This window comes from Ylistrum balloti, unplaced genomic scaffold, assembly GCF_031769215.1.
Source record: "Ylistrum balloti isolate Yb309-2 unplaced genomic scaffold, AGI_CSIRO_Ybal_v1 Utg370038, whole genome shotgun sequence".
NCBI lineage: Eukaryota > Metazoa > Mollusca > Bivalvia > Pectinida > Pectinidae > Ylistrum > Ylistrum balloti.
The window spans coordinates 202,827-220,174 of NW_026782097.1; the positions used below are offsets into that span (position 1 = coordinate 202,827).

The following is a 17,348-nucleotide window of genomic DNA, read 5'->3' on the forward strand; positions in this document are numbered from 1 at the left end:
CTAACAAAAGTGTAAGTAACATGGCTACCTACAAGAAAACTCATTTGAAATGCAATTTGCCGGCGATTTCTTTTGTCAAGGTCATAAGGAGATGATGTAAATATGTCGTCGATTTTTTGTCGAGGTAATGATGTATCTTTGAAAGTTTGTATCATCAAACACATATCAACGTTATTTATACTGAAGATGATATTTCGAGGATGATTAGATATCCAGTAGACAATAATCTTGCTCAGTTCGAGGACAAACTATCCTATTAGGGGTGTTTCTCTCCGTGAAACTCCGCCTCTTTCCGTAATGATTTTATTTTTACAAGAAGTTGAATATATCAAAGAACTTACCTGACATTCATTGTTTACGTAAATTTCATAAAAGATGGTAATTTAGATGAAAGAATCATATCTGTATGATATATATATATATCATTTGTCGGTGTTCTATTTCTTTTTAACTGATCATAGACTCCTTTTTCATTTCGCAGGCTTCCCTGTCTGTCTCCTCTACCTGAAGCGTTTAAAAGAACAAAGGATTTATTTCGATATTTGAAGGGCTTGTCAGAATACCAAGACTTCAATCAGATATGTTGAATGCGGCAAAGTATCAATGTAAGAAGATATTATTGTAGTTTGTTTCCTCAATATTTCCAGTCAAGATGATTTTATTGAAAACCATTCAAAGATTATAAAGCAACAGGCTAAAGCTTATACAAGCCACATACATCCCCGCTATCATGTGAACGAGAAAACATTTTGGTACAGCGACATCTAATTAACTAGAAAAATATGGAGAATTACATCTGGATAGCACATGACAACCACCGATTGAGAGATATTCCTGTTGGAGACCCTAGATAAAGTAAACACGAGATATGTATGTTTGGATTGTTTAATCACATCAAGCACTTATAAACACAATTACATATGTAATATAAAAACACATACATAAATTTAATCAACATAATATAAACATATACAAAACGTTTTAAACGTAAAACAATTGTTTGTCATTGTTTATTATAAAACAATATTATATACTAGGTACTGGTATAGCTAGTTCATATATATCAGAATAATCTTCGGGTTATTACATTTCCTCCTGTAGCCTACTTCTCTATAAACACAAGAATAAGACTATGACTGATAACTAACATACAGAAGTTCCCCCCGAAATCCGTATTCCATCGGCAAGACTGCTGTGTTTTATATATAATAAAATCTTCATAAAGCCGTCACTGATATTGACGTCTCCTATCATCATCCTGGGAGATAAATCATGATTTTAAGTCACTCTAACACAAATCTTTTTCAAAGTAAAAACGTCGAATACCTAATGAACATGTTGGAGGAAGCGACACAAGGTGCTTGGTAATATATCAATTACATTATATTTGCTCAGCTTTAACATAACTTGTTTAAAGTCTAAAATCGTATCTATATCTCGAGGTAGTATGTATATTACATGTATTTGAGATCAAATCTCATGACACTTGCTACCGTAACCATTTATGTTTAGGGAATTCTGCACTGAGCGATTGATGACCTTTTCATGAACTTCTCCTTTGCCAGTCTCATGAATTAAAACAAACAATTGTGCGAAAACATGTAATCCAGAAACAACAACATATCTACGGCTTTGACGCGAGTACATGGCGTTTTGGCTTTATCTAAAGCGATTAAGGTTTCAATGTATTTAATCACACATTAAGGTAACGATTGTCAGTCTATTTTCTATTGGCATGGTCAGCGCGGTCTGATGCATCTGTCTTTTTCTCGATATCACAACAGAAAGTAGAAAAATAACGTATTTATAAATAAATCCACGACATGTAATTCACAAAATAATTACTAAAATATAATTTATACTAATATAGAAAAAAAGATTTGAATTTTTAATTCCCTGGTCATTTTCCTCAATTTAGATTCGACAATGAGTTACATGATATAGTACTATTAATATCACTTCTTGGCAAACCCCCTTGTTTTGTTCCGATTTCAAAATTAAGACAATGTTAGATACATGTGTTTTCACAACACCAATATGAATTATGAACAATTAACAAACATAAAGATGATATTTATTTTAAGTATAAAATGTTTTGACTAGCATCGACGCAATAGAAATAATACCATTGTAGTTATTGGATACTAAATGAACACCATGCGCTCATTTCACATTCAGGCAAATAAAAAAAAATAACCTTCATCACCGAAAACTTCTAAGCTGAACACCAGTGGGTCAATATAGTTGTCGGTTTTAACCGCCAGATGTATTCATTCACAGTCTGAAGGTTAATACAAAACATTCTCTAATATAAAATGCAATCAATTAAGTGTACATACATACGGGATCGAACACACATCCCTATGTTACTCTGTGTGACATTCTGTCATTATCGTTCGCCCTATCAAAACGTATGAAAAAAAAACCACATTCACACATCCTTTACGAAAAATATTTTTTTTTTGTCTCCTCAATAATTGTTTAGGAAACAAATAACCTATTTTTGATTCAGTTTTGCAATATGTTAATCTAATGCCCCCGAACCACATAAACAAAGCTATTGCGTAGTTTCCACGTAATAGGCTCAAAATGGGCAAAACTGACCTATTTTTTTTATTTGTAAATTATTTTTTCCCTAAAGACCCTCCATTTTAAGGTTGATGTAAATCGTGTAGAATCCTTGTACGTTCATGGACATGATCTCCAACCAGATCTGATCTAATCATATGTTATCAGAACGTCTAAATAGTGCACGTTCTAGAATAACGAATCGATCACTATATAAGAAAGTCGAAAAAGCGTAGTTTTCATCTCCTATTCCCAGTTTATTTTTGTAAATATGTACCTCGTATCCGATCAAAAGTGTGGTTATATACTGAGATAACACAGGACACGTACAATTTGTTCTTTCATTTTCTAATCAGTCTCTATAAAGTGTGTTTTCTTCAACTTAATCCTCTCTTTACATGTGTAAGTGAAGGCATGAGGGTTACTCTATCTCTGGTGCTATAATTAAGGCCATTAGCACGGGTACCACTGACAGGTCCCCGAAGGACGCAATAGCTGTATGACGTAGTTTAATTCATTATTTGACTGTACTGTGTGTTATTCGATATATGTATTGAAATGTACTACGCACTTGTGTATCTTTTGTACAATCTTTGTATTGAAAGATGCTGTTCATTTTTTATTATTGTGGACGTAATACAATTTGCTAGCAACGTGGCATTATACATATACTCATACCATACGCTTTCACGACATCTTACAAAAATAAATCAAATCACAAAAATCTTTTTCGAAACAAACATGTTCTCTTGGTAATTAGGTTCTCATACAACCAGCATACTTGTCATACTTTCTACACCCACTTGACCATACATTTGTCTTTCCTCTCTAACACCATATCACTGTTTATACAATCAGACAATTAAGATAAAGTCAAAATGGAATTCTAGTTTTATCATTACATAAATTGAAATAAATAAACAACATTATATCTAGTGCTAAGAGCTGTTTATATTTTTACATGTTCGACAACACTTTTTCCGGAAGGACTCGTATCTACACATCTGGAGTAATCCGACCACACTACAGTACCGCGAGTCGTCCCGGCAACTCACTGCAACAATAAAAATACAAAACTAAAATAATAAAAAAAAAAAATACAAAACTAAAATAAAAAAAAAAAATACAAAACTAAAATTTAAAAAAAAATACAAATTAACATTTACCTTTGTATAATGTAGTTCGCTTGCCTTTTTCCTCGAAGTTACCTCCCTTATATCACTCTTCTACATAGATGTACAGGACTTCGAAATAGTAAAATGTACCAACCAAGCAGTACATATCGATTCTAGCTTAAGTAAGACATTCTATATCAGTCTGAATGCTGACTTTTACATGTACTTGGCTTGGCATTCTATATAGCTACACTAGAATATACATCATTCGAAGTGTGTTAAACAGTTGCTTACTTCCTCTTAGCCTTGTTTATGTTATGAAATCTATAATGAATCCTTATGTACTTGATCTGATATTCGATCCACCCGACCATGAATTTACCTTTACGACATTTTCTTGGTTTACAGTTTTTCCACACGACTGGTTTAGGTATTGTATGGCAGTTTGTTTGGGCAGGTTTACCCGTGTTTTTCCAAACACATGCCAGCATACGCACTTTTCTTCTCTTGTCCCCACAACGTGGATTGCACTGAAAGGATAATAAAAACAGGATGCATGACAAAAGCTGAAAGTTATGGATAAACAGCAATGCATATTCAATGGTTACTGTTAACAGATATCATTACCCTTTGTCTCTTGTACAACTTACGTGTTTGCTTGGTGTTAGGTGTTAGGCTGTGCATTTGCTATTCAAAATGTACACATTCCTGTGGATAGTGATACCAGTTCGAAATGTATACAAGTCTTTGACGTCTTTAAAAATTATTCAATTTCCCCTAAAAATAACTAAAATTACATCTGCAATTATTGCATTCATGTCCCGTATATTTCACAGTTTGCTTGGGCAATTTTATGTCATTATGCGACATAGATTATACTAAATTAATGCCGAAATGCAACCAGTCAGTAATATAATATGTGAAGACAATTTACAGGCTAGTTTCAACCAGAAAGATTTTCTCGTCAGGACTAACAAACTACACCAGTCTGCCTGCCGCTAGTTTACCAAGGTTATGTTAATATAGCTCACTCATTAAAATGTAACGTTTATAATGAACGGTACTCACTTTGGTCCAGCCTGATGTGTTCCAGACAGGTAAACATGACGGGTTCTCGCATTCCTGCTTTACAACTGGTTTCTGTAAGTGTGAACACCGACGCTGTGGTATCACGGTGTTATTGTCACTTTGGCAGCGGAGATTCCGGGACTGAGTGGCTCGACCAGTCCTCTTGCAATGCTTTGCGGAGCACTAAAATTGAAACAAAAACAAACATGAAACTGTACATCTTACGAACCTATATTTTCGGACGAACAAATGGAAGACGTTTTCTTGTATTTTTATCAAGGGGTGGGGTGGGGGTTGGGGGGAGCGGAAGGGGCGTCAAAAATATATTATATTTAGTTACACGTATAATGTTTACTTATTCAATATTCAATATATACAAATATCACATTGCCGCACTCAATCATGGTCGCCCTAATGTTTGTAAATCGAGCTACCTAGGCCTACATGTTTGTTAATATATTGTGAATTGAGGCGTACAATTTCTATACGAACAAAAGTAGGCCCTATTGTAATTTTTTAATAAAAACATGATATGAAATAATAACTTGTGCAGAATTTTCTTTTTAGGAAAACACAATAAGCTTGAATTTAAAAAAACGAGACTTGAAAAGAAATCCGTTGTTCAAGTTCTAGCGTATGTCAAATAAATAAATATGTCAAATAAAACAGAAATAAGCATAAATGCTGAATACGGTTGTGGTTTCTATAATATATACATATAACATAACTGTAGAACCCATCACGAGTCAAATTTATACTGAAATGTACTCACCACCTGTGTGTCTTTACCACAACGTGAACAATGGTATATTTCTAACTGATTATAAAATATATAGTGTATTTGTAGTTTTAGTGAATTCAAAATCTATTATGCAAAAATTTTGATACTTTTGTACACATAATGTTAAGACGACTACATTGGAAAATGTGATAAGGGGTTCGTCCGCTCATGATAATCAAGAACATTCAAAAATAGAAAGTTACATCGCCGACCCACCAACATCTAGGTATTCTTGATTATATTTGGCGCATTGCATCAAAACAAAAAATCGGAACAATAAAACTGGAAGTATATGTAAAATGTTGTTATCAATGTAAGACTACGACTGTGATAACTTCCACCTCACAGACGTATAGATAAGACTTGTACATCTGCAGCACGGCCTAATTCGACAGTGAAGGTGTCTAAAATGATGGGTGTAATATGTTCTACCAATTCATCTAGGACACTTAAAGGTGCTTTACATATGCTTGGTGATTGTCATTTTTGTGATATAAATACATCCGATGTAGTATATGTATATTTGGGAAACCGGACAGGTGTATTATCAATAATATTATCATTGGACGTATTCCGATACTTTTCAAATTCTGAACTTAAATCATTTTGATATGACGCATCGCAGAGTTTTGCCATACAGAAATTGTTTTTACACATATCACATTCGTCTATACAGTGTATCACGGGCTAAGATATCTATCTAAGCCAGTGAATTTACATAGAGAAAACAGTGTTGATTTTGACATTTTATAGAGCTTACTTTTGGAATCAAGATCGAAAAGATAGATGGTCCTGCTAAAACTTTAACAATAAACACCGTTGTATTCATATGCATTTCCATAGTTAAAAAAATAAAACAGCTGCAAATCGCTACTTAACCATCGAAATAAGAGAAAGTAATGGCATGTTATGATGTCATCTTACAAGTAAACATATTTATTACCGGTATATATACGTACAACACGTAAACATAAGTATCATAGATAAGTGATACACTACCAGAATTACAGAACGCTACGGGAGATGTTTTGTTTTTCATATCTCTGTATGCGATGTTTGTTATAAAGACTAATGGTTAGGAGCGGACACAACTGTTCATTGTTAAAAAAAAACACACACAAAGCATTCTCTGACACTTTGGTTTCCGGCTGGATACAACTGTTTTACCTCAAAATACACAATGTTACAAAAACCATTTGCATATTGAAGATACCCAGTAACATAGGGGAACGAGTTCTTTTGAACCAGCCAAACCGTTTTGATAAAAAAGATCGCGATAGGGAAGTGAAAAGTACATATTTCTTAAGTAATTCTTGATTATTATATGTTACTAGTTTAGAATATAGCTAGTGAAATAACATCAAATGTAATCTAAATGAAGTATTGGGAAGCATATTAAGTGAAGAAATGGCATGTTGAGGACGTATAACAACCTTTGTTTTGTATGAATCCAGGGTGTATATAAACAATTGACGAGGAGCAAGTATCCTAAATCATTGTTACTCCTGTACATCCGACAGAAACGATGGTTTTGAATTCCGAAACACGCTTGAATATTATACGTAACATGCACATGAAAAATACAACTACCTCTTGCCATTCTCCAACGACCCACTTTGGACACTGTTCCTGAATGACGCAAGGTCGGACATCCGGCGGTCTTTGAATGCCGTTACATGCCTCCTTGCTGACAACCTTTATGTAAACATTTGTAGCTTTTACACATGCGACTTTGCGGGTCTGCAGCCCTTTTCCACATGTGCGGGAACAGGCGCCCCAGTCTGCTGTCGTGTAGACAAAGTCTCCGCCAAGACTGTCCAACATGGCGTCCATCGTCGCACGCCTTACCGAGTGTGGCGACCGTGGCGCTGGAATCTTGTCGCTTTGTGGTTGGTCCAGAGACGAAGACATTGATGCCGTCTCTTTTATCACTGACTTCATTAATTTTCTCCCTTTATTCATCGCTTTCTTTTTAGAGGAAAATCGTAAACGTATCGTTGCACTCTGCATTCCTGCTATGCACGTGAATTCTCCCGTATCCAAGGTAGGATCGGTTCGTTTTATTTTCAATGCTCCGTTTCTAGATACAAAAACCCGTTCTGTTCTAGACATTGGAATCAATCTATTATTCCTTGTCCAGAACAAAAGTCTTTTATTAAAATTCTCAACAGGACATATAACTTTTACTGGCTGTCCTGCCAGCAGTGTAGCGGTCTCTCCAACATGAAGATGGATTCGCTTTGTTCGTCGTATTTGTAAGAAAGTATCATTGTGGAGAGTTATGGAAGGAACTTTAGCGAAACTCTGGTAACATTCCGGACGGGAACACGATCGCGATCCCGCAGGCTTAGGACCGCGACATTCCACGGAAGATACGTTGACCTTCGATCCCTGTCTCGGGATCTTCACACAGTAAACTGGGCGACTTTCTTGTCCTATCCCACAGGAAACAGAGCACTGCGAGACAAAACAAATCATCATCATTCATCACCATTACAATAAATATCATAGTCGACAGAAAATGAATGTTTATACATTAATTTTCGTCAATTCAGTATAGTAATATTACCTTTTCAGACGTATCAAGCAATCAGACACAAATATTTATATAAAGGATCTCTGGATTCGTAAACACTCTTCCTAACAGTATGTTGCGTAATAATTCTGCTTTGTTGTTATAATTGTAAAATGACCACTGTTTATAGATAAAACGCTTTGTCATAGACAAGTGGTTCAGATGGTTCGGATGTTCTCGCAACAACCTAAAGGAGTTCTGAGAATATAAAAAATTGAAGTTCTAAACAATAAAAAATGGCAATGCAATCGAATAATGAATCAAATGTGTTACATGTATAATGGACTATTTGTTATAGAGGGCTGGATGCACGTGTAATGTACATTGCCGTGAGGGCCATAAAGATGATTTATAAGCTGCTATTTGAAACGTTCATAGCATTCTTCCCACAAGCAATGTTTGTTGACGCTATGTGTTTCGTCGTTGTATAGATTAATAAAAGATGTATGATATGCCATTATCTAGCAGTGACCTGCTAATATCTGTTTCGTTATTGAAATACAAATAATAAAAGAGGGTTTGCAGAGTACAGGAATAAAAAGAAAGCACTTTTATGACTGAGGTTCAGTGTGGGAGATTGAGAAAGCCATATCATAAGTGATGGCTACAGTGTTCGTAAAGAATGTGCAGAAGCATCATTGACACTCGTCATCATCATTTGAGAAGCTTACAGATACACAATATTTATAAAATCTAATCTGCACCAACGGCTTCCGGGAGTAGTATCACTATCAGAGACATATATCATATATTCGTTTAATTACCTTTAAGTGTCCTATCTTACATTTTAGTATTTCTATATCACAGAATGTCGTCTTCCCAGAACGTAAAAGAAAACTAGGCCGTCTATTCGTCTCAGCTTTCTGGAGTATGCTGGGTACACGAATAATCCTACACTATACATAACTATCATATAACATCCGGGACAGGTGGATACAACGAAATCATTCTGATCTATCTCAACATTTAATTACCGCAGGTTTGGTTTGTTTAATTATTATGATTAACAGTATATCGTCAATTGATTACCATGTGTCTATTCCTGATGGTGTAATCTTGTCTGAAATTAAGAATCGGACATTGTTAAATTATCAAAAATAGAAAGAAAACCAGTTTTTGTTATCACACTAATACTGGAACACATGTCACTGGATGTAGATTAGTACGAACAGGGAGGAGCGGGGCTTTACTACGAGTCCTTTTACTTTTCTGGTAAATTAAGATGTCACCACAAGGACAGAAATAAATAATGAATTATCAAAATGATCTTACATATATAGAGATCATCATTGATACGCGGAGAAATTATACATGAAACATTTACGGGTCACACAGTGATAAAAACAAGCATAAATATTCGCAGTTCGCAAAACAGCATCTGATCCAGCTACACATTATTATAGGCAACAACATGCTGTTAGATATATCAAAGCTATATGGCGCCAACTAAACAGACACACAAACAATTTCATTGTCAGTGTCAAGCGCTTTTATGATAGGCCTTTGATACCCAAAACGTACAATTTAGTCACTTAAACTCTTAAACTTAGGCTAGTTTTATACACTATTCTTAAAAAAGAAAATGCTGACATACGATATCAAATACGCGGTTATGTAGACTTCTGGCACCGCTGACTTAAATTAAGATAAACGTTGTCGTTATTTCACAGATGTGATTACAAAATAGCAGTTGACTTTTGAAACATGATGCTAAGTTATTACCACGTGAAAGTGTAGCGATGGTCAAATTGACATGAAAATGCTTTGAAAAGTGACAATTCACATCTCAAGTAGAATTGTTTATGCATTGTCCTGTTACATAGGTAATTTCATATCCAAATAATTGTCAAGCGCAATACTTTAAATGTTTTAAGAAACAGGATTCGGGAGAATCTAAGTGCATTTTTTAATTGAAGAATGTGAGAATAAAAGAAGAAAAAACTAATGCCAGATAGAATTTTGGGATCTCTGTCTTATATATTTCAAATGAGACTTTTACAGTTTAAGGTTTTCACATTTTAATACTGCATTTCTTTAGTTAACTTGTTATAATTCCATTATAATCAATTAGCAAAAAAAATTCGTAGCAACGTTATTCGTAAATCATGAGTTAGACAACGTTATTCGTAAAACATGAGTTAGACAACGTTATTCCTTAATCACGAGTTCGATAACGTTATTCCTTAATCACGAGTTAGACAACGTTATTCCTGAATCACGAGTTAGACAACGTTATTACTTAATCACGAGTTAGATAACGTTATTCCTTAATCACGAGTTAGACAACGTTATTACTTAATCACGAGTTAGATAACGTTATTCCTTAATCACGAGTTAGATAACGTTATTCCTTAATCACGAGTTAGACAACGTTATCCTAAATCACGAGTTAGACAACGTTCATCCTAAATAATGAGTTAGACAATGTTATTCGTAAAACATGAGTTAGACAATGTTATTCCTGAATCAAGAGTTAGACAATGTTATTCGTAAAACATGAGTTAGACAATGTTATATCTGATTCACGAGTTAGACAATGTTATTCGTAAAACATGAGTTAGACAATGTTATTCCTGAATCATGAGTTAGACAATGTTATTCGGAAAACATGATTTAGACAACATTATTCCTTAATCACGAGTTAGACAACATTATTCCTTAATCACGAGTTAGACAGCGCTATTCGTAAATCATGAGTTAGACAACGTTATTCCTGAATCATGAGTTACACAACGTTATTCCTTAATCACGAGTTAGATAACATTATTCCTTAATCACGAGTTAGACAACGTTATTCCTTAATCACGAGTTACACAACGTTATTCCTGAATCAGGACTTGGACAACGTTATCCTAAATCACGAGTTAGACAACGTTCATCCTAAATAATGAGTTAGACAATGTTATTCGTAAAACATGAGTTAGACAATGTTATTCCTGAATCAAGAGTTAGACAACGTTATTCGTAAAACATGAGTTAGACAACGTTATTCCTGAATCACGAGTTAGACAATGTTATTCGTAAAACATGAGTTAGACAACGTTATTCCTGAATCACGAGTTAGACAATGTTATTCGTAAAACATGAGTTAGACAACGTTATTCCTGAATCAAGAGTTAGACAATGTTATTCGTAAAACATAAGTTAGACAACGTTATTCCTGAATCAAGAGTTAGACAACGTTATTCGTAAAACATGAGTTAGACAATGTTATTCCTGAATCACGAGTTAGACAACGTTAATCGTAAATCACGAGTTAGACAACGTTATTCGTAAATCACGAGTTAGACAACGTTATTCCAGAATCACGAGGTAGACAATATTCGTAAATCATGAGTTAGACAACGTTATTCCTGAATCATGAGTTACACAACGTTATTCCTTAATCACGAGTTAGATAACGTTATTCCTTAATCAAGAGTTAGACAACGTTATTCCTGAATCACGAGTTAGACAACGTTATTCCTGAATCATGAGTTAGATAACGTTATTCCTGAATCAGGAGTTAGACAACGTTATTACTTAATCACGAGTTAGATAACATTATTCCTTAATCACGAGTTAGACAACGTTATTCCTGAATCATGAGTTAGACAACGTTATTACTTAATCACGAGTTAGATAACATTATTCCTTAATCACGAGTTAGACAACGTTATTCCTGAATCATGAGTTAGACAACGTTATTCCTTAATCAAGAGTTAGACAACGTTATTCCTTAATCACGAGTTAGATAACGTTATTCCTGAATCATGAGTTAGGCAACGTTATTCCTGAATCATGAGTTAGATAACGTTATTGCTTAATCACGAGTTAGACAACGTTATTCGTAAATCACGAGTTGGTCAACGTTATTCCTGAATCACGAGTTAGACAACGTTATTCCTGAATCATGAGTTAGGCAACGTTATTCCTTAATCACGAGTTAGACAACGTTATTCGTAAATCATGAGTTAGACAACGTTATCCCTGAATCATGAGTTAGATAACGTTATTCCTGAATCATGAGTTACACAACGTTATTCCAGAATCATGAGTTAGACAACGTTATTCCTGAATCAGGAGTTAGATAACGTTATTCCTTAATCACGAGTTGGTCAACGTTATTCCTGAATCATGAGTTAGATAACGTTATTCCTGAATCATGAGTTAGATAACGTTATTCCTGAATCATGAGTTAGACAACGTTATTCGTAAATCACGAGTTGGTCCACGTTATTCCTGAATCATGAGTTAGACAACGTTATTCGTAAATCACGAGTTGGTCAACGTTATTCCTGAATCATGAGTTAGACAACGTTATTCGTAAATCACGAGTTGGTCAACGTCATTCCTGAATCAGGAGTTAGACAACGTTATTCCTGAATCATGAGTTACACAACGTTATTCCTGAATCACGAGTTAGACAACGTTATTCGTAAATCACGAGTTGGTCAACGTTATTCCTGAATCACGAGTTAGACAACGTTATTCGTAAATCACGAGTTGGTCAACGTTATTCCTTAATCACGAGTTAGACAACGTTATTCGTAAATCACGAGTTAGATAACGTTATTCCTGAATCATGAGTTACACAAAGATAATACATAACGTTATACCGTCACTAGTGATAATGTGATATTTCTTATGTCATCACTATTTGTTTACTGGTCAGCCTTTGTGTAGAGATCGGGGTTAAATGCTGACTAATGATAGTGAACAAGACGTAATATGGAATTGTCTGGGTTGAATATTGAGCCAATCTTGAACATATAGGTGAATGAGAATGTTGCATTTACGCCTAATAAATGCGCAATATGTTTACTAGAGGGTCTAAATATTACCGCCATTTTACGTCTAGTACAGGAATACATTTTATGTATTATATATCGTTATATACCTCGGACCATCTTCCTGTCTGCCAATACGCCGGACAGAACTGCATATTACAAGGAGATTCCGATATTGGCATCGGATCTGGGCATCGGTATGATGGAGCAGGTGTTGTTCGTCCTCTCCCAGTATCCTGCATGCATTTCACCTCGCGGTTCTTCTTTCCTCCTCCACATGGTACGGAGCAGGCTGACCAAGAGTTAACACGCCACCTGATGGGAGTAAATAATCTTATTTATTAATAGTGTGTATTGACAGATAGTTATAAACTGAGTTTAATATTAAAACAGGCATCCTTCGTTGTCATGGTTACTAAAAGGGATTCTCATCAGCAGTCTTTTTATCATTTACTCGGCTAGTTGTTCATCAAAATCAATAACATTCTGTCTACAATAAAAAATACCAACACAGTAAGAAAATATTCATTCAAAGTGATCAACCGTTGGCAAATATGCTCAAAACAAGTATTCTATTCAGAGATAATCAAAATACCAGGTGTTCCGGAAGGGTAACCGTAATCAGAGACACTTGCCATTTAAAGCTTATGCCAACCAGTTATTACATACAATATCAAATTGGTAAATGAGATCAGGATTCCGAATATAAAACTTCCCAATATTTATTATAAACCTTCATCTTTTGAAATCCTATGTTGTCAGTTGTTGAAATCACTAACTCAAATCGTGATATTGAAGTGGAGCACACAATGAGAAATCAGCTGTGATATGTTAGCAGCCTTGTAAGCTGAGCAAGCAGGACTGTTTCCACTAAGAAATGTAAAATTCACAACGAGAATACGAAAACATATCCACTATTTGTTGGTTCAATGGAAATCTGCCCTTTTTTATTGCTTTAGGTAAAGATTGAGGTAATCAACTGATTGGTGGTTTTCAACCAGATTAGATTCGGCAATGTTTTTTTTTTCATATAACAAATTACATCAGAAATATATCTAAAAGCAAATTTTCAGGACTTTGTATGGTCTTGTTACCTACTTTGATGAGTTCTTCGATATTAATAGCTTCACATGAAAGACAGATTAATTCAGTTGTGTAATTCTATTGTCCATTCTGCTAGAACGTTCCGTACATGCGATTTAAATATCTCATTGGTTCTTCATCTCCTTTTCTCAGGAATTTCCATGTAAATCGTCCTTACTTCCTTTTTTGCCATCATTTAATCAATATCGAGTTTGAATCACAGTTTTGATTATACGTGCACAAATTTTGACTTTATCCTATACAATATTGTTTACATGTATGTCGGATATATTGCCAATATCATACATCTAATTAGTCGCTAAAATAGGACATTTGATGACATTTATAATGTCTAAATGACGTCATAATAATCATATTTACCCTGGATCGCACATCCTTTTTCTACATTCTCTTGTGATGTCTTGAGGACGCGGGGAAGTGCATGAAAATTCGAAGGTGATCACATCATATCGCATGTCCTTACAATGGAAAGAAGCAGTCTGGTACCCTGTCTAAAGACATTAATCAAATTTTTGTTATTGGTGGTACAGAGAAATGTCCAATCGAATCAATATTGAATTACAACATATCTGTAACATACTTTCCCCGTTGGTTTGTTTTAGGTAACTATTGAACCTGTTATAAACAAGGATTTCTATTTTGTCCTACATTTCATCAAGCTGATCAAAGACCCATGTACGCCAAATTTTAAAACTTAAAACTACAATGCCTTCAGATTTTCATCCGCTCGAAAAGCAAAAAGATTTCTGAGCTTAAATATAAATCACTTAAATCGCATCAATATTTTTAAAGGCATAACTATTTTCTATACTATGACTAAACACTGTTTCATAATGCAGTGTCATCGTCCCACACATTACAGCTCATGTTTTAAATAATGATCAATCTTGTTAAGAAATCAGTTAAAACACAATATCAACATGATTTATCACACATGCATCAGTTTTGATGGGTACCGTAATGCGAAATAAAACCTGACAATATCTGTTATATCTAAGATTAAAACCATACATGTTTAAACAATTCTTGGATAAAGTGAATCAGTGTGTCAGGTCATTGTACGACCCACCAATATACCAATGGCTATCTGTGTCCACAACTCACTACAGAATATCTCTTACATTCAGATTGTAATGTGAAACGAATGTTGCCTAAAACACAATATGGAAATGTAAATTAAATACAAATTAAACTGCTGGAGTACGTCGATAAAGTACAGGTAATTGTGCAATCATAACGCTTAAACTGGCACGTGAAGATCTTAACTTGGTGAAACACTTAAAACGTCAAAATTCATTCGGATATATTTCACATTGATATCGATTGCACTTTGATATATCTAAAAAAAATACAAATATCCCCAGCAGTATTAAATGAAATTGAATAAGGAATTTGACAGCAACAGCGACAGCTAATCACCATATTACATTTTGACATGTCAGATTTAAACAAGACATGTGTATTGTGTAGATCCAGGTAATATACGCATACACGATTATCTGTAATGATCGACACAGGTGCAGGCTGTCAAATGATCCCAAGTTTGAAATAATTGCATGCTTTCAAAAAGGAGAAAATAAAAAGAAAGAATATCGAGATAAAAAACTACCCGTAATTAGACCTAAACGTCCATAAACGAAGGAAAGCATGGGCAAATGACAGATTAACATGTCATACTTGCACCTTAAGCTGAATTGTAACAAATAAACATTTTCGGATATGTAGATTTCCTTGGATATCACATCTGACACATTACACATGAGTAATTTCCGTACTTAATCTGTAAGTTCTGTATGATTGTTGGTTAGTTAGATTAATGAAGTGTTGCATCTACCTATACATCTACCCACCAGACCAATCATTTTTCATTACTTTGTATCTATTTATCTACCAGACCAATCATTTTTCATTATTTATCTACCAGACCAATCATTTTTCATTACTTTGTATCTATTTATCTACCAGACCAATCATTTTTTATAACTTTGTATCTATTTATCTACCAGACCAATCATTTTTCATTACATTGTATCTATTTATCTACCAGACCAATCATTTTTTATAACTTTGTATCTATTTATCTACCAGACCAATCATTTTCATTACTTTGTATCTGTTTATCTACCAGACCAATCATTTTTCATTACATTGTATCTATTTATCTACCAGACCAATCATTTTCATTACTTTGTATCCGTTTATCTACCAGACCAATCATTTTTCATTACATTGTATCTATTTATCTACCAGACCAATCATTTTTTATAACTTTGTATCTATTTATCTACCAGACCAATCATTTTTTATAACTTTGTATCTATTTATCTACCAGACCAATCATTTTCATTACTTTGCATCTGTTTATCTACCAGATCCATCATTTTTCATTACTTTGTATCTATTTATCTACCAGACCAATCATTCTTTATAACTTTGTATCTATTTATCTACCAGACCAATCATTTTTTATAACTTTGTATCTATTTATCTACCAGACCAATCATTTTCATTACTTTGTATCTGTTAATCTACCAGATCAATCATTTTTCATTACTTTGTATCTATTTATCTACCAGACCAATCATTTTTTATAACTTTGTATCTATTTATCTACCAGACCAATCATTTTTCATTACTTTGTATCTATTTATCTACCAGACCAATCATTTTTTATAACTTTGTATCTATTTATCTACCCGACCAATCATTTTCATTACTTTGTATCTGTTTATCTACCAGACCAATCATTTATCTACCAGACCAATCATTTTTTATAACTTTGTATCTATTTATCTACCAGACCAATCATTTTTTATAACTTTGTATCTATTTATCTACCAGACCAATCATTTTCATTACTTTGTATCTGTTAATCTACCAGATCAATCATTTTTCATTACTTTGTATCTATTTATCTACCAGACCAATCATTTTTTATAACTTTGTATCTATTTATCTACCAGACCAATCATTTTTCATTACTTTGTATCTATTTATCTACCAGACCAATCATTTTTTATAACTTTGTATCTATTTATCTACCAGACCAATCATTTTCATTACTTTGTATCTGTTTTTACCAGACCAATCATTTTTCATTACTTTGTATCTATTTATCTACCAGACCAATCATTTTTATAACTTTGTATCTATTTATCTACCAGACCAATCATTTTTTTATAACTTTGTATCTATTTATCTACCAGACCAATCGTTTTTTATAATTTTGTATCTATTTATCTACCAGACCAATCATTTTTTATAACTTTGTATCTATTTATCTACCAGACCAATCATTTTTATAACTTTGTATCTACTTATCTATCAGACCAATTATTTCTCGTTACTTCCCCAAAGGAAAAGTTTTT

At 33.9% G+C, this 17,348-nt stretch overlaps 1 protein-coding gene across 3 annotated transcripts in view; it reads right to left on the bottom strand.

Moving 5' to 3' along the window:
- Positions 1 to 871: 871 nt before the first annotated feature.
- LOC132549003 (protein madd-4-like) overlaps positions 872 to 17,348 on the bottom strand; it is an 82,535-nt gene continuing 66,058 nt past the window's right edge. For 2 of the 3 annotated variants that reach the window (XM_060212912.1, XM_060212914.1), the window contains exons 5-10: positions 14,341 to 14,471; positions 12,987 to 13,191; positions 7,120 to 7,989; positions 4,752 to 4,934; positions 4,066 to 4,213; positions 872 to 3,622 (exon numbers count right to left, since the gene is read on the bottom strand). In XM_060212912.1, the coding sequence (XP_060068895.1) occupies positions 3,507 to 3,622; positions 4,066 to 4,213; positions 4,752 to 4,934; positions 7,120 to 7,989; positions 12,987 to 13,191; positions 14,341 to 14,471 (1,653 nt within the window). In that variant the 3' untranslated portion in view covers positions 872 to 3,506. The remainder of the gene's footprint in view (positions 3,623 to 4,065; positions 4,214 to 4,751; positions 4,935 to 7,119; positions 7,990 to 12,986; positions 13,192 to 14,340; positions 14,472 to 17,348) is intronic. The other variant, XM_060212913.1, reaches the window with a different exon arrangement.